Raw genomic sequence first — 17,988 nt, forward strand, 5'->3', positions numbered from 1 at the left:
AGAATTATCCACAGCGCGGCTCAAATCGCGGACGTGGCAGTTATAGAGGTAGTTTTCGTGGTAATCACAATAACTACAACAACGGTAATTATAACAACAATTATCAGAATAACAATAGAGGGCGAGGCCCATATAGAGGAAATTATAGAGGCAGTGGTAACTCAAACCGAGGCCACAATAGCAATAACCAAGGCAATGTAAGATTGACACAAAATAATAATCAAAACACATCGGAAAACTCCCAAAACCCTTTAAATATTCAACAATAAATGAAGTAAGAGTTCACACTATTAATCTCAGCCAAAATATATTCGTTTCATTTTTTAATGTAGCTACTGGGAAAGAACTTGTATTTTTAATAGACACAGGTGCAGACATTTCCATTCTAAAAGAAACTTTGGATAATTTTCAAAACATCCAAAATGATTACATCATAGACATAAAAGGAATAAGTCAAGAAATAATAAAATCCCAAGGTTTAGTTTCTATAGAGATACAGACCACCAATTACATAATTCCACACGATTTTCATATCTTAAATTCACATTTCCCAAATCCATGCGATGGAATAATAGGCATCGACTTTATCAAAAAATACAACTGTCAATTAGACTTCAAGCCATCTGAAGATTGGCTTATAATTAGACCCAATAATTTAAAATTCCCAATTAAAGTACCAATAGCTCATAGTTCTGGCAATAATTCAATACTTCTGCCAGCAAGATCCCAAGTTATTCGGAAAATTGAACTTAATTCAACAGCAGGCAGTGTATTAATTCCAAATCAGGAAATTCAACATGATATTTACGTTGCAAATATCATAGCAACATCCAATAATGCCTTCATAAGACTATTAACACAACAAATACCGACCAATTAGTGAGTACAGATAATCTAACATATGAATCACTTTCGAACTACGATGTAGTCAACACAAATCCAGACAATAGAAAAAAATCCGTAATATCACAACTGTCAAAAAACTTCCCTCCACAGTTCAAGTCTCAACTTACTAGCCTATGCACCCAGTATAGCGATATATTTGGATTGGAAACCGAATCAATAACCACAAATAATTTTTATAAACATAAAATTTTTATAAAATATTTATATAATTATATAAACTGAGATTAAAAGATGATGATCCAGTTTATATAAAAAACTATCGAAGCCCACGTAGTCAGGTGAACGAAATACAAATGCAAGTAGAAAAATTAATCTCAGACGGGATTGTCGAACCGTCAGTATCCGAATATAATAGCCCATTGTTACTTGTTCCTAAGAAATCATCCCCCGGATCAAATGCAAAGAAATGGCGATTAGTAATTGACTATCGCCAGATTAATAAAAAATTACTATCTGATAAATTCCCATTTCCTAGAATTGATGATATTTTAGATTAACTAGGTCGAGCCAAATACTTTTCATGTCTTGACTCAGGATTGGATTCCATCAAATTGAACTAGATGTTTAGGTGAGGGGCCGTGGTGCCGTTCACCTGAAGAGCGGATCCGCGGTGAGGAGCGCACCCGCGCTAAAGAGCGCATCCACACTCGCCCCTCTGTGCCCTCTCTTCTCGCTCGTTGGTTGTCGTCGATCGTTTTTTTTTTGTACTAGTTTTTAAGTTGGCATTTTGATGTACGCAGCCAATAAAGCTGAACGCGTTTCTTTTGGAATTGACTGAAGACGCCCCCGACTTATCATTTCATCCCCATTTCTGGAGTCTTTTGCGGAACCAACGCCCCCCTACACATTTTGGTCCTTCGAGCCGGATATCTGGATATTCAGGATATTTTGGATTTTTTTTGGATATTTGGATATTGTCCACCAGCAGTCCAGCCATTGTTCCGCCAAAAGATAAGTAGGAAATTTTTTCCGTCTCCGTCTCTCTGCCGGTCTTCAGCAGTGGTCCGAACATTAAATTTCGTTCACACTGCTGCAAGATTTGTCATTTTTTCTTTCTCTACCGTGTCAACTCCAAGTCCGAGTTTTCCGACACCACGGCAGCTTGAGACTTTTCAAAGACAAATAAAACCCTACAAAATTTTCCATCCATCTCCTTTTTGTGTGCCTGCCATATTCCTCGCCGGTTTTTGGCCTTTCCGTTATCCGTTCGCTCGCCAACGGTCGAGGCATATGTGCATGCATACACACATACATTGTGTTTGGTGCAATTAACAGTGAAAGTGTGTGGTGAAAAAAAAGGGCATAATTAATATTGGCCAGCCGGTGTGAAGTGGTTCCGGGAATCTCCAAGTTCACCGAACAGTCCGCCGCTGTCTTAATATTGGTTTTTCTTCCCCAATTTTTTACACCACATAACTTTTCCGTTCCCCCAGTTACCTATTATAGACGCAGTTACATATTATCGACGCTCCACTGTGCCTACATATGCCCACATGCCCTTACATATATCCGTACCTGCATGCATGTCCACATATTTCCAAATATTTTCTGCCTCCAATTTCAGGAAATTTATAACCGATAAAATTTAACCTATACAGTCCACTTATCGACGTTCCACTGTGCCATCATATGCCCCACATGCCCTTGCCCTACTTGCATGCATGCCCATATATTTCTCAATATTTTCTGCCTCCAATTTCAGGAAATATATAACCAAACAAATTACAAAAAAAAATCAATTAATTATAAATTTATTTATTTATAATTATAACTACAAAAATTTATTTAATTCATATTTTCCGTCCGAGTAAAGGGCCAGGGTTTTTTAATTCACCTTTCCGGTCACTCAATAATTAAAGTCAAAAATTTAATTATCGAAAAAAAATTATATTTAAATAATTTAATTGTCGATCTTCTTTCTGAACCTAGCCGCGGTTTCAATTCCACCGTTCCAGCTTCGGGTTACTTAACCTCCATTGATTAAAAATTGAAATTTTCAACTCCACCCGTCTGTTTCCATAATAATTAAATCCGACAATTAGGCGAAAATTAATTATTAATTTTTTCTCTGTGTTCAATCCAAGCTAAGGTCAAGTCCACCTTTCCGGCTCCGCAAATTCGAACATAGTTAGGAATTAAATATTTACGTACGAGCCATACTGGTCGAAATATACATATATAGACAGTCATCAATTATTTTTCCGAACGATCGCGAATTTTCCGGTCCTTGTCCATTTTCCGTTCCGTCATTTTCCTAACGCTGCTTCTACTCCGCATCTGGCAACATCCGCCTAGAATCTCAACAAACCTTGGCCCATCTGGTTTTTTTGGCTTCCTGAAGTTTCTCCCACATCCGAATTGTGCCGCATCCGACGTTCCTCTCGACATCGGCTCTTCTAATTCCCACTTGGCCTTGCAATCGCATTTCGTCCGCGATCTCACCGGTCTCATCACATTAGTGACCTGCTACCGCTTCGTACGAGGCACCCATTGCGCGCGTCAGTCAACAAGCTCTGACCAGCGAATTGGTGTCTGAGAATGCCCACGGGAGACGACCAAAAGCCGCGTCCGATCCCAACCATCCGCGGACGCCTCTTTTAAAGCCTAAGGCGTACAGTGCCATTCCAAGGGCAAAGAGTGACGAATCCGTCAATACGATCCCCGGTCCTTCACAGAGGCAGACTCGTTCCGTTGCAAAAATGGCTCAAAGTGCGGTCGACGTGGCGCTGAAAAAATTCATCGCCACAACAGATCGAATTAGCCAATTTGAGGCTAACATAAATACCCCGGGCGCCAGAGAAACGGAAGGAGGCTCCCAATACATTTGCGAGGTCCATCGGGACCAAATTCGGGCACTGTGGGAGAAGGTGGAGAAAAGCTACGAGAGCTGCTCCGATTTACTAGCCGTGTCAGACGACAATGTGGCCACCTCGACAGTGCTGGAATCGAAGTACAACTACTGTTACTCCGTTTATTCGAGATGTATTGCCCAGCTTCGGGAGAAAATTGCTTCCCAATCCACTCAGGCGTCCGTCAATGTCCACATGCCCGCGCCTACAGGCTGCCGGTTACCTCCGGTGGATACCGAGTTCTTCGCGGGTGATTATCTTCGGTGGCCCACCTTCAGAGAGTTGTTTACGGCCATTTACATCCAAAACTCGCGGCTCACCCCGGTAGAGAGGTTGTTCCACTTACTGTCTAAAACAAGTGGAGACGCCCACGCCATTGTCTCTAAGGCTCCGCTTACCCATGAAGGGTTTGTCGTCGCTTGGCAAAGCCTCACAGACCGCTTTGAGAACCGGCGGCTATTGGTTAATAGCCAGTTGAAAATCCTTTTCAACCTCCAGGCTATTTCTCAAGAGTCCGGGGTCGCGCTGAAGGAGCTCCAAGCCACCATTCAGAGTTGTCTGACAGCCCTAGCAATGTCCGCCATCAATGTTGAGGCTTGGGACTGCCTCCTGGTGTTTATGATTTCGTCAAAGCTCCCCAAAGTCACACTTTCCATGTGGGAGCAATCCGTTCATAACAAGGCCAAAATTCCAACATGGAAGGAATTAGACAACTTCCTGACAGAGCGCCATCGCACTCTGGAAGCAATCGACGACGTCAGGCCTAGTGGCTCCGGGCTACTTCCGCCAAGGTCGGGAACTCCTACTGCCCCTGCTCGAAGGCTCAATTCATACGAGACTCGAGTGGTTCCGGGCCCCAAGGGTTGCGATCTCTGTTCGAGGGAGAACCACCCCATCTGCTTATGTCCGCGGTTCCTGGAAATGGACGTAAATGGACGCTCGGACTACATTAAAAGGAAGCAGTAATGTTTGAACTGCTTTGCCCGAGGGCACCAGCAACGAGACTGCACGAGCGCCCATACCTGCTTCACATGTCACAGCCGACACCACACTCTTCTGCACCGCGGCAATCCGTTCGCCACCGCTCCAAGTCCGCCTACGACAGCAAGGGCTCGACCCGCACAGTCTGCCAGAAGCACAAACGGCTCAGAGGATCAGTCGGATGTGCAGGTGTGCTTCGCTTCTGGGTCAGGAGCCGTCCTACTAGGCACGGCCCTTATCAACGTGTGCCATTTGGGGTGCACCGTCGAGGCACAAGCACTGATAGACTCAGGGTCCGAAGCGACCTTCATTACGGAACGACTGTTAAACCTCGTCAAACCACCCTTCAAGACGATTCAAGCCCAAGTTTCCGGCCTCAATCAGACAATTTCCGCGCAGTCTACTAAATTGTGCCATTTCTCCATTCGGTCGCCGTCTAGACCCGGGCTACAATTAGAGACTGCGGCCTACGTTCTGCCGCAGTTGGCAGGAAATCTGCCATCATACCCGATTCCGCGAGATCGTCTCAAGGGGGTGCCCGACATATCTCTGGCGGACCCCAACTTCTTTGAGAGCTCCCAAGTCGATGTGTTGCTAGGACCTGACATGCTTCCGTCCATTCTCCTCGGTAATGCCAAGGCTAACATATGCGGGTCGCTTCTCGGTCAGGAGACCATTTTTGGATGGGTGCTGACAGGCCCATTATCTCCAGCCAATCCCCGCAGCGTGTCCGTTTTTTCCATACGGGTGGCCCCAGCCTCGGTGACTCACTGGATCACCTCCTCACCAAATTCTGGGATGTGGAAGATGTGCCCACACCGATAAGTTCGGAATCGGATTCAGTTTGCGAGCACAATTTTGTCCAGACGACGAAGAGAGACGAGTGTGGCAAGTACGTTGTGACGCTCCCCTTAAGCGACCCCGGGCAGAAGGGGACGGTCCTTTGCCCTTGCTCAGTTTCTGCGTAATGAGCAGCGCTTGAAGAGGGACCCGCCCCTTAAGGCCCGCTATGACTCGGTAATTCAGGAATACATCGACTTAGGCCACATGACCGAGGTCTCTCCCGCGAGCAATTCCGCTACCTACTATCTTCCACATCATGCCGTCTTCAAGCCCGAAAGCGCGACCACCAAGGTGCGAGTGGTCTTCAATGCTTCGAGCCCGTCCGCAAACGGGACCAGTCTGAACGACATTCTTTACGCGGGCCCGGTCTTACAATCCGACCTGACGATTCAAATCGTAAAGTGGCGATACTTTAGGTTTGTCTTCAACGCCGACATCGCGAAGATGTATCGGCAAATTTGGGTAGACCCCAAGCATACTCCGCTCCAACGTATTTTGTTTTGAAAACGGTTGAAAACGTTGAAAACGATCACCTTCGGTGTCAATTGTGCCCCGTTCCTGGCGATCCGTGTGCTGCGATAGCTCGCTGACGACGAAGAGTCGAAGTATCCGCAGGCAAGCCAAATTATCTGGCAGTTTATGTACGTTGATGACGTTCTCGCGGGGGCAGACTCCAAAACTGAAGCCCAAGCTTCGATTCGGGAGCTGAAAGGGGGCCCTAGAGTCAGCAGGGTTCCCACTTAGGAAATGGACGTCGAATAAAAAGGCAATCCTGACCGACATTCCGATCGACCACCGTCTCCGTGCTGACTTTCTCGACATCGATGCAGAGAGCACGGCCAAGACACTCGGCGTGCGGTGGAAAGCGACGACTGATGAATTCTTTTTTGTCCCGCCAGAATTGACTTCCGGCTCGGTTTTCACGAAGCACCAAGTCCTCTCCCAAATTGTTCGATCCAGCAGGTTGGCTCGCTCCTTTCATTGTTCGGGCAAAAATGTTCATGCAAGACATTTGGCTTCTGGATCTAGGGTTGGATGACGCCCTCCCTGAAGATTTCTGTCAGCGATGGGTTGACTTTCTAAAGAATTACTCGGTGCTCGAACAGATTCGTGTTCCTCGATGGGTCGCGTTCCGACCACACCTAAAGGTCGAACACCACGGGTTCTGCGACGCTTCACAGAAGGCGTACGACGCAGCAATTTACGTTCGTGTCGAGGTCGGGTCCACGGTGATAGTGACCCTGCTGACTGCAAAGACTCGAGTGGCCCCAGTTAAGACGGTGTCGCTCCCTCGACTAGAACTGTGCGGTGCCTTGTTGTTGTCCGAGATGGCCACCGCCGTTCTGCCCCAAATGCCAGGGGCCGCGTCTGCCCTATACTGTTGGACCGACTATTGTCCTCGCGTGGCTGCATAAGCCAGCATAATGGACAACTTTCGTGGCCAACCGGGTGACCAAGATCACCCAGTTCACCGACGTGCAGAAATGGGCACATGTCCGCTCCGAGCATAACCATGCGGATCTCGCTAGCCGGGGCGTAGCTCTCCAAGATCTTGCAGATAACCAGTTGTGGTGGCACGGTCCTGACTGGCAATGATGCCCCCGCGGCATGCCCCAATGATGCCCTCAAGGCAATGATGCCCCCGCGACTGAACTCGAGAAGCGAGCAGTCAAGGTCCATGTCGCGAAAGCGCCTCCCCCCAAGATCTCCTTGAGCGTTTTTCCACACTTGACAAGGCATTACGAGTCCTTGCCTATGTTAATCGCTTCATCCAGCGCGCGCGGAAGATTCGACCCTCGTTTGAAAAGCACCTGACCGCTAATGAGGTTACGTCGGCTGAACGTCTTCTAGTTTCCGTCACTCAGCGCAGACACTTCGTCTCTGAGATGGGCTGCTTAAGCAAAAAGCGTCCAATATCGGCAGCCAGTCCGATTCAAAATCTGAACCCCTTCGTGGATTCGCAAGGCCTTATGAGAGCCTGCGGCCGGGTCACGTCCTCTGAACTTCTCCAATATGACGAACGGCACCCTATTATCCTTCCGTACGACTGTCATCTGTCTCGATTCCTGGTTCATTTTACACATCGCATCACGCTGCACGGTGGCAGTCAGCTGATGATCCGTCTGATCCGGGCCAAGTTCTGGATTCCAAGGGTGAGGAATTTGGTCAAGTCCGTCGTCTATTTTTGTAAGAAGAAATTGCAGACGCAACTCATGGGAGAGCTACCCAAGGAAAGGACGTCCTTCTCGCGCCCATTCACGCACGCCGGTTTGGATTATGCCGGTCCCTTCGAGTTAAAAAACTATACGGGGAGGGCCTGTCTCATCACAAAGGGTTATGTGTTGGTGTTTTCGTGCTTCTCCACTTAAGCCATCCATTTAGAGCCTAAGTCGGACCTTACGACCGAGAAATTTCTGGCAACTTTCGCACGGTTCGTGTCCCAGAGAGGATGCCCCCGTCAAGTGCAGTCCAACAACGGGAAGACCTTTGTGGGAGCAGCTGCTCTACTATCCCGCAATTTTCTCCAGAGCCTTAAGGGGGCTGTGACCGGTGCCTATAGTCACCAGCAGCTTCTCTGGCATTTCATTCCTCCGGGAGCTCCCCACATGGGGGCCTTTGGGAAGCAGGGGTCAAGAGCTTCAAGACCCTGTTCTACAAGTCCACCGCCACGCGAAAATACACCTTTGAGGAGCTGGCTACTCTCCTGGCGAAGATCGAGGCGTGCCTGAATTCGCGGCCACTCGCGCCAATGTCCGAAGACCCTGCTGACCTGCTGGCTCTTCACCCGGGCACTTTCTTGTGGGAGGCCTACTTCTCGCCACGGCCGAGCCCGAGATAAAGGGGGACACCAATTCCATCATCAATCGTTGGCAACACCTCAAGGCGCTTCAGCAGCAATTTCGGCTCCGATGGAAGAAAGAGTACCTCAAGGAGCTCCATAAGAGAAACAAGTGGCGAGCCCCTACGAGGGACCTCCGCGTGCTTCTTCCGTTGGACGCGTCCGCCTACCCACAGTAATTAACATTTCTTCCGCTCCAATGTTCCTGTCCATTGTGCTGTCCCGTAGCTCTGCCCGTAGTTCCGAACCTTCATTTACACCGATTCTGATCATGTTATTTGTTCCTTCATCATATTTCCGTCAGCCATAGTCAACACGATGTCGCCACGTCCACGCAACACCCACGCATCGCTGGAAAGCAGATGTACTCGAGGTATTCAATCCTACCGTTGCCGAGTCTGCAATGGAATCCACGCCTTGAAAAAGTGTCGGCGCTTCCTACGCGCTTCCTCAGATTCGTGTTCCTCGATGGGTCGCGTTCCGACCACACCTAAAGGTCGAACACCACGGGTTCTGCGACGCTTCACAGAAGGCGTACGACGCAGCAATTTACGTTCGTGTCGAGGTCGGGTCCACGGTGATAGTGACCCTGCTGACTGCAAAGACTCGAGTGGCCCCAGTTAAGACGGTGTCGCTCCCTCGACTAGAACTGTGCGGTGCCTTGTTGTTGTCCGAGATGGCCACCGCCGTTCTGCCCCAAATGCCAGGGGCCGCGTCTGCCCTATACTGTTGGACCGACTATTGTCCTCGCGTGGCTGCATAAGCCAGCATAATGGACAACTTTCGTGGCCAACCGGGTGACCAAGATCACTCAGTTCACCGACGTGCAGAAATGGGCACATGTCCGCTCCGAGCATAACCATGCGGATCTCGCTAGCCGGGGCGTAGCTCTCCAAGATCTTGCAGATAACCAGTTGTGGTGGCACGGTCCTGACTGGCAATGATGCCCCCGCGGCATGCCCCAATGATGCCCTCAAGGCAATGATGCCCCCGCGACTGAACTCGAGAAGCGAGCAGTCAAGGTCCATGTCGCGAAAGCGCCTCCCCCCAAGATCTCCTTGAGCGTTTTTCCACACTTGACAAGGCATTACGAGTCCTTGCCTATGTTAATCGCTTCATCCAGCGCGCGCGGAAGATTCGACCCTCGTTTGAAAAGCACCTGACCGCTAATGAGGTTACGTCGGCTGAACGTCTTCTAGTTTCCGTCACTCAGCGCAGACACTTCGTCTCTGAGATGGGCTGCTTAAGCGAAAAGCGTCCAATATCGGCAGCCAGTCCGATTCAAAATCTGAACCCCTTCGTGGATTCGCAAGGCCTTATGAGAGCCTGCGGCCGGGTCACGTCCTCTGAACTTCTCCAATATGACGAACGGCACCCTATTATCCTTCCGTACGACTGTCATCTGTCTCGATTCCTGGTTCATTTTACACATCGCATCACGCTGCACGGTGGCAGTCAGCTGATGATCCGTCTGATCCGGGCCAAGTTCTGGATTCCAAGGGTGAGGAATTTGGTCAAGTCCGTCGTCTATTTTTGTAAGAAGAAATTGCAGACGCAACTCATGGGAGAGCTACCCAAGGAAAGGACGTCCTTCTCGCGCCCATTCACGCACGCCGGTTTGGATTATGCCGGTCCCTTCGAGTTAAAAAACTATACGGGGAGGGCCTGTCTCATCACAAAGGGTTATGTGTTGGTGTTTTCGTGCTTCTCCACTTAAGCCATCCATTTAGAGCCTAAGTCGGACCTTACGACCGAGAAATTTCTGGCGACTTTCGCACGGTTCGTGTCCCGGAGAGGATGCCCCCGTCAAGTGCAGTCCAACAACGGGAAGACCTTTGTGGGAGCAGCTGCTCTACTATCCCGCAATTTTCTCCAGAGCCTAAAGGGGGCTGTGACCGGTGCCTATAGTCACCAGCAGCTTCTCTGGCATTTCATTCCTCCGGGAGCTCCTCACATGGGGGGCCTTTGGGAAGCAGGGGTCAAGAGCTTCAAGACCCTGTTCTACAAGTCCACCGCCACGGGAAAATACACCTTTGAGGAGCTGGCTACTCTCCTGGCGAAAATCGAGGCGTGCCTGAATTCGCGGCCACTCGCGCCAATGTCCGAAGACCCTGCTGACCTGCTGGCTCTTCACCCGGGCACTTTCTTGTGGGAGGCCCACTTCTCGCCACGGCCGAGCCCGAGATAAAGGGGGACACCAATTCCATCATCAATCGTTGGCAACACCTCAAGGCGCTTCAGCAGCAATTTCGGCTCCGATGGAAGAAAGAGTACCTCAAGGAGCTCCATAAGAGAAACAAGTGGCGAGCCCCTACGAGGGACCTCCGCGTGCTTCTTCCGTTGGACGCGTCCGCCTACCCACAGTAATTAACATTTCTTCCGCTCCAATGTTCCTTTCCATTGTGCTGTCCCGTAGCTCTGCACGTAGTTCCGTACCTTCATTTACACCGATTCTGATCATGTTATTTGTTCCTTCATCATATTTCCGTCAGCCATAGTCAACACGATGTCGCCACGTCCATGCAACACCCACGCATCGCTGGAGAGCAGATGTACTCGAGGTATTCAATCCTACCGTTGCCGAGTCTGCAATGGAATCCACGCCTTGAAAAAGTGTCGGCGCTTCCTACGCCTTAGCGCCGAGAAGCGGCTCCGAGCGGTTCTTGTGAACCGGTATTGCTCGAGCTGCCTGGCCCACGAGCACTCCGACGGATCCTGTCGGCGGGGTGACGGTTGTAAGACGTGTGGTCAGGATCACCACACGCTGCTGCATCTCGTGGAGAAGCCGCGGGCTCGGCGCAAGGCACGCCAAGAGGAGCACCGGTCACGGAGCGCGGGAGTCAGGACACAGAGTGTCTCGTCTGGCGCCCGGCCGTCATCCGCCAACTCCCGGCGCGGTTCGGGTGCTCCTCGGCCTGGGTCCGCCACTTTCCGGCAATCCCAACCCGATCCACGGCCACCGACGTCCCGGCACTCGTCGATACATCCTCGGCATTCTTCCGCCACTCCTCGGTTGCCGACCACCGCTCATCCGCCCGCGTCATCCGCACCTAGGCAAGGTTCCGCCTCTCGTCGAGGGCCCCCGCTGGACGCGGTCGCTGCGCCCATCCTTTCGTCGCTGCTGCAACGGAACAGCGTCAACGTGCAGCCGACTGCACTAGTGCGGATAGACACCGGGACCCGGAGCTTCGACACGGGGACCCTCATCGACCCATGCACGCCCTCGAGCTGCATCGACGCCTCGCTCGCTGCGTGTTTCCGGCTGCCCACTACCAGCATGGGGGACGAACAGGTGTGTTCGGACACCGTGGGGTCAACGACCGATGATAGCGTTCGGCTGGAGGTCATGTTTAAGATTGAGCCTCACGTGCGAGTTCGTACGCCGTCCCGGGAGCTGAGCGAGGCGGTGCGTGGCCACTTCCGAGGTGTGACCCTGGCGGATGAACGATTCCATCTGCCAGCGACAATCTCCGTCGTCCTGGGCGCAGATATGTACCCACGGACTACAGTTGGGTCCATATAGTGGTTATGTGTAATTTTTGTTTGTCCAAGCCTGAGCCTTGTTATTATTATCTGGTCTCTACGTGAGATCGATGAGTGAATGTTTTTGGTAATTTGAATCAGTTGAGTTGTGGGTGATTAACTGCTTGGTACCAGCGTAAAGTTTTGAATATGTTTGATTGCATTTTCAAGAGATATGTATTTTTAATATATTTTAGTATGTCCTGCGTGCTTAAGTTTTCCATGGTTGTGAGTGGTTGTCGTGTAGCGTTTTTTGCTAGGGCATCTGCAAGTTCGTTTCTAGGTATTTCCACGTGACCGGGGATCCAAAGTAGTTTAAATTTATTATTGTTATTTTGTAGAAGATTTCGAGCCTTTGAGATATGGTGTTCGCAGTTGTTAGTGTTTTTAATTGCGTCGATGGCAGAGAGTGAGTCTGAGCATATGCAAAATTTGCCTCTTTTAGTTTTATGTATTTGCAGTGCTTCTAATATTGGCAGAAGCTCTGCGGAAAACACTGAAGAGTAGTGTGGTAGGTGGTAAAGTTTGATGCATTCAGTTTCGCTTGTGATTGCCATGCTAGTGATGCCGTTTGCTTGAGATCCGTCGGTGTAAATGTATGTGCATTTGTGTTCGTCTTTTGACTGAATTTCTGTGAATTTTAATCTGAAAATTTCAGGATGGTTACTGTTTCTGTCGAATTTATTTAGCGATGTGTTTATTTTTAGAAGGCTTGTGTTCCAGGGCGGTGTGGTTTGTGTAGATGGTGTTAATTGCTTAAATGGCAGTTGGTGGACTTGTGAGTATTCTATAGTACGATCTATTGTTGATTTGTATTGTGGACGTTTAGGCGGGCGATATGCTTTTAAAATTTTAAATATTGGGGAGGCTTTGGCGTTAACTAGAAACTTAATGATTTTTGACGTAAGGAACTCTCGTCTGTTTTCTAAGGCGTATGCATTTGCTTCGTACAGTATGTTTTTTGTGGGGGTGGTTCTGAAGGCTCCGAGGGCAGTTCTAAAGGCTGTGTTAATTGTTGTCTTTACTTTGCGCAGTATTGTGTACGGGCAGTAGCCGTAGATTGCAAGACCGTAGTCTTTTGTTATGTTTAGGAGCGTAGAGGTGTTGCAGTTAAACTTTTAATGATGTTATTTCTTGCATTTGAGTGTTTCCTGTTGTTATGGTGCAGTTACAGTTATGTTTTCTGCAAACGTGGAGGTGTTTGCATTTTGTGGTAGATAATACGGCTCCTGAGTATTCTGCCCAGTCTGTAATAGTGGATATTATCGGATTTAGGTTTTTTTTTGTTTTTTAGTCTTAGGATGATGTTGAAGTCATCTGCGTATGCGCTTAGGCTCATGTTCGGATGAAGTGTGAGCTTTTCTGTTAGTGAGTTATATGCGATCAAAAACAGGATCACGGAGAGTGGGGAGCCTTGAAGAATGCTTTCAGAGTTATGCGCACGAGTATTTTTCTATTTGTCATGTAGTTTCTTACTTAGTTAATAATTTTTGGGCCAGTTTTCCAGATTACATGTTGGTCAAGTATTGAGTGGATGCCAATTCTATCGAAGGCCTTTGCAAAGTCTAGTGATATAATAGATGCGTGGTTTCTTCTAGAGAGAGCTCGTGCTAAAAGATGGTCTTTGAGTAGTAGACTGTCTATAGCCGATTTCCCCTGTCTAAAGCCAGTTTGACTGTTATGGATTAGTGTGTCGTTTAATACAAACCACCACAGTCGTTTGGCAATAATTTTGTCCAGAATTTTTTAAAGGCTTGAGTTTAGTGAGATTGGACGGTATGAGTTTAGGATGATGTTGTCTGAGTTTTGTTTTAAAATTGGTACTATTAGGCTATTTTTGTAGGTTTGTGGAATATAGCTGTTGAGTTTTGTGGGCTTATAATTCTATTTTTATACCCTTGCAGAGGGTATTATAATTTTGGTCAAAAGTGTGCAACGCAGTGAAGGAGACATCTCAGACCCTATAAAGTATATATATTCTTGATCAGGATCACCTCCTGAGTTGATATGAGCATGTCCGTCTGTCCGTCTGTCTGTCCGTTTGTCTGTCCGTCTGTCTGTCCGTCTGTCTGTCCGTCTGTCTGTTTCTAGGCAAACTGTCTCTCAGTTTTAAAGCTATCGTCTTGAAACTTTGCACACACCCTTCTTTCCTTTGCACGCAGTATATAAGTCGGAACGGCCCGGATCGGCCGACTATATCCTATAGCTGCCATATAACTGATTGATCGGAAATGGTATAACTTTGGTGTTTTTAGAGTTAGAGAGTTCAAATTTGACATGAGAGCTATTTTTGGCAAAACATTACGACATGCCAGATTTCATAAGGATCGGCTGACTTTATCCTATATCTGCCATATAACTGAACGATCGGAAATGACCCAACTTCCGTGTTTTAGCAGATAGAAAGCTGGTACAGATTCTATTTGTGGTCAGTTGATCCGACCTACCAAATTTCATTAGGATCGGCCGACTATATCCTATAGCTGTCATATAACTGAACGATCGGAAATGGTTTTTGGAAGATATACCAACTTTGGTATTGTTAAAGATAGAAGTTTGGGACTTGTTTTAAATTTTGTATTATAATAAATTGGGTTATATTATCATATTCTCATAAGGATCGGACAACTATATCCGATGTTTGCGATAAATATCCGGTTTTAACTGCAAGGGTATATCAACTTCGGCTCCGCCCGAAGTTAGCTTTGCTTTCTTGTTTGTTGTATTATCTATGTTTTTGATCATTGCGTAGTTAATTCTATCTAGTCCGGGTGTATTTTCTTTTAGTGTGTTTAATGCTGCTGAGAATTCTATTGAAGTTATGGGCTTTTTTATTTCTTTTCTCCTTTGCAGGGAGTGTATGATAGGTTGTGTGAGTTATTGGTTGAAGTTTGTTTTTGTTTTATGAATGATGTGTTGAAGTTTGTGTCGAAAGAAATTTCTGAAAAGTGTTTACAAAATAAATTTGCGATTTGTAATTTGTGAGTGGTGTTTTGGTTTGTGGTTGGGTTAAATATGCAGTGTATGTGTTTTTGCGGGTTGAGTCCGCAAAAGCGTCGGATGTTCTTCAGATTTTTTTTGGCGCTGTTTCGGGTGATATTAGTGTAGTAAAATTGTTTATAATTCGTTTTTTTCTTGTTTTAATGTTAGTTAAAATAGGGCGTTAGCTTTTTTGTACTTTAGAATTTTTTCTGTCGATATTTTTCTTTTTAATTCGTTCCATTTCTTCATTTTGTCGTCTATCAATTGGCTAAGTTTGCTATTCCACCATGGTACATTTTGGGGCTTTCTTGTAGGGTGTGTCTGGTGTATTGCCTTATGGGCGCTGGAGAGGATGATTGTGTGAATTATTGCGGCTTCCTTGTTTATGTTTCAGTGAGCTTGCAGAATTTCGGCCAGTTTGCTTTGTCGGTTAAAAAAGATGGTTTGCGTGGAGTGACTTGGAGGCTCGTTGTGTTGGAGGTGAAAAGGTTGATTATTATGGGGAAGTGATCGCTGCCAAAAAGATTATCTTCGGAGTGCCAAGAGCTGTCCATTTGGAGAATTGGGCTGCTGAAGGTTAGGTCGTTTGTTAGTGTGTTGTGTGTGCTAAAGTGAGTAGGTGACATGTCGTTTAATAGTATGAAGTTTGATTGAGTTATGAATTTCTCTAATGTTTTTCCTCTTGCGTTGTTTTGATTTGAGCCCCAGTTTTTGTGCCAACCGTTAAAGTCGCCAGTGATCAAGGTGGGTATATGTGAGGTGTTTAGTACGGCCTGAAGGTCTGCATCGAACTTTTCTGCTCACTTTTGCATTAAGAATGATTTGTTAGGAGCTATACTATATGCTGAGATAATTCTGAATTTAAGTTTGGAAATCGTCGCTAAGGATTATCTCTCGAGCTTGTAGTGACTTGTGGGCTAGGAGACCTACGCCACCGTGGGAAGATGAGGTGTTTTTTGAAATACGTGTGTAATTTATGGGTATGGGAATGTTATTAGTGAATTTTATATGTTTCTTGTAAGGATATTATAAGTGGCGCATGTTTTTTAATGATTGTTTGAAGCTCACAGTAGTTGTTCAGATAGCCGTTAATGTTCCATTGTATTATTTTTTATGGTCGTTTTAAAGATTAGTTGTTTGTTGTTGATGAGGTGTTAGTTGGTTACTATGGGTGCTCTGTTCTTTTATAACTGCTTGTACAAGTACTAAGTGCTTTCAGAATGGCTTATGTTAATGTGTTTGTTTTTTTTTTTACTTTTTGGTTGGATAATTTCGGTATGTTTTAGGTTGGTCGCTAGTGTCTTATTTTTGTCCTTTTGAAAAATTCGTAGTTTTAGGTCTTGGGTCCTTTCGCATGCTATGTTGTTTTTTGAAGTGTTGGGGAGGTCAATGTCCATGTTGGAGACATCAGTATTTTGGTGAGCGGGTGAAGTTAGTGGTGTTGTGATGTTTGCAATTGAAGTAGGTGTGTGATGGTCATTAGGGAGGTCATGATATGATGTTTGTTTTCTTTGATTTTGTATCTGTGATGTCGACGTCTCTTTATTTTGGTTTGTGTATTGGGGAGTGGGTGTTGTTATTTTGTTTGTTGTTGTTTTGTTGGAGTGTTGTTTAGATACAATAGATGCAAAGCTGGTGCTGAGCTGTTGGTTGCGACTAGAGTAGTAAATTTCTAGTGCTGTTTTGTGGTCGACTTTTTGTATAGTTTTTATTTTTATCAGTTCTTTTTCTTTTATAAATGATGGGCAACTGCGGTCTAGTGGGCTATTTTTTGTACCTGCATCGAAAAGGTTTTTGCAGTTAATGCAGTTTTTTCGTTGTTGCATGACTCGTTTTCTTCTGTGTGGGTTGTCTCGCAGCAGTTCTTGCAAAGCTCTGTGGGGCTTTTGCAGGTTGGGGTCGGGTGTCCAAATCGTAGGCATTGTTGGTATCTTAGTGGACGTGGAATATTTGGGCGTAGACGAACTTTTTCGTATCCAACGTTTAGGGATTCTGGGAGTGTATGGGTTTGGAAAGTAATTATAATTAATCCATTTTCTACCTATGATTGGTTTTGCTTTTTTAGAATTTTGCGAACTTCAGTGACTTTTTGTTTTTTTAATTCGTTGAGTATTTCTGTTTCGTCTATGTTTCGTAATTCATTACAGTACATGACGCCCTTAGAGAAGTTTAGAGTTTTGTGTTCGGTAGCTTTTACTTCCATGTCAGTAGTAGGGAGTAAATAGGCAATCGGCTGATTTCTTTCGTCATATCCGTGTATGCATGTATATGTTGGTGGGAACGTAAATCCACAATCCAATATACGCTCATATATATATATATATACTCCTAAATGTCCGACCCTTACATAAATATGTCTCTTGCAAGAAAGTGATAAAAAGGCATCGCAGCAGGTTAATTGGTTCCTTTTTTTTTTCTTGACCCTTCAGGGTGGATTTTCACTTTTCTACGAAAAGGTTTTTTTGTGATATACTTACTCCTTGTAAAATTCTGTATTATATTTTATATTAAAAATTAAAATTTTTTATATAAGTCCAAGTTAATTTAAAATTAATTTAAAAACAAGAAAGGAAAGCTAACTTCGGGCGGAGCCGAAGTTTATATACCCTTGCAGTTAAAACCGGATATATATCGCAAACATCGGATATAGTTGGCCGATTCTTATGGGAATAGGAATATATAATCCAATTTATTACAATACAAAATCTAAAAAAAGTCCAAAACTTCTATCTTAAAAAATACGAAAGTTGGTATTTCTACCAAAAACCATTTCCGATCGTTCAGTTCTATGGCAGCTATAGGATATAGTCGGCTGATTCTAATGAAATTTGGCAGGTTGGATTAGCTGACCAAAAATAGACTGACCTTGGTAGACTTGGTCAGTTAATCCGATCTACCAAATTTCATAAAGATCGGCCGACTATATCTTATAGCTGTTATATAACTGAACGATCGGAAATGGTTTTTGGTAGAAATACCAACTTTGGTATTTTTGAAGATAGAAGCTTGAGACTTTTTTTAGATTTTGTATTGTAATATATTGGATTATATATTCATATTTCCATA

The 17,988-nt window shown here is 46.0% G+C and overlaps 2 protein-coding genes across 2 annotated transcripts; both read left to right on the forward strand.

The window, feature by feature from the left end:
* The first annotated feature begins 7,549 nt into the window (after positions 1-7,549).
* Positions 7,550-7,948, forward strand: LOC138925611 (uncharacterized). Its single transcript, XM_070276457.1, has one exon. The coding sequence runs from the start codon at positions 7,550-7,552 to the stop codon at positions 7,946-7,948; it is 399 nt and encodes a 132-aa protein (XP_070132558.1).
* Positions 7,949-9,736: 1,788 nt separating this feature from the next.
* On the forward strand, positions 9,737-10,135 carry LOC138925612 (uncharacterized). The gene has a single exon (XM_070276460.1). It carries the CDS (start codon positions 9,737-9,739, stop codon positions 10,133-10,135), a length of 399 nt encoding a protein of 132 aa, XP_070132561.1.
* The last annotated feature ends 7,853 nt before the right edge of the window (positions 10,136-17,988 follow it).

Source organism: Drosophila bipectinata, chromosome XR (assembly GCF_030179905.1).
Source record: "Drosophila bipectinata strain 14024-0381.07 chromosome XR, DbipHiC1v2, whole genome shotgun sequence".
In the NCBI taxonomy this organism is placed as follows: domain Eukaryota; kingdom Metazoa; phylum Arthropoda; class Insecta; order Diptera; family Drosophilidae; genus Drosophila; species Drosophila bipectinata.

Coding starts and splice junctions, on each gene's coding strand:
- LOC138925611 (XM_070276457.1), top strand. CDS start 7,550: ATGAGAGCCTGCGGCCGGGTCACGTCCTCTGAACTTCTCCAATATGAC.
- LOC138925612 (XM_070276460.1), top strand. CDS start 9,737: ATGAGAGCCTGCGGCCGGGTCACGTCCTCTGAACTTCTCCAATATGAC.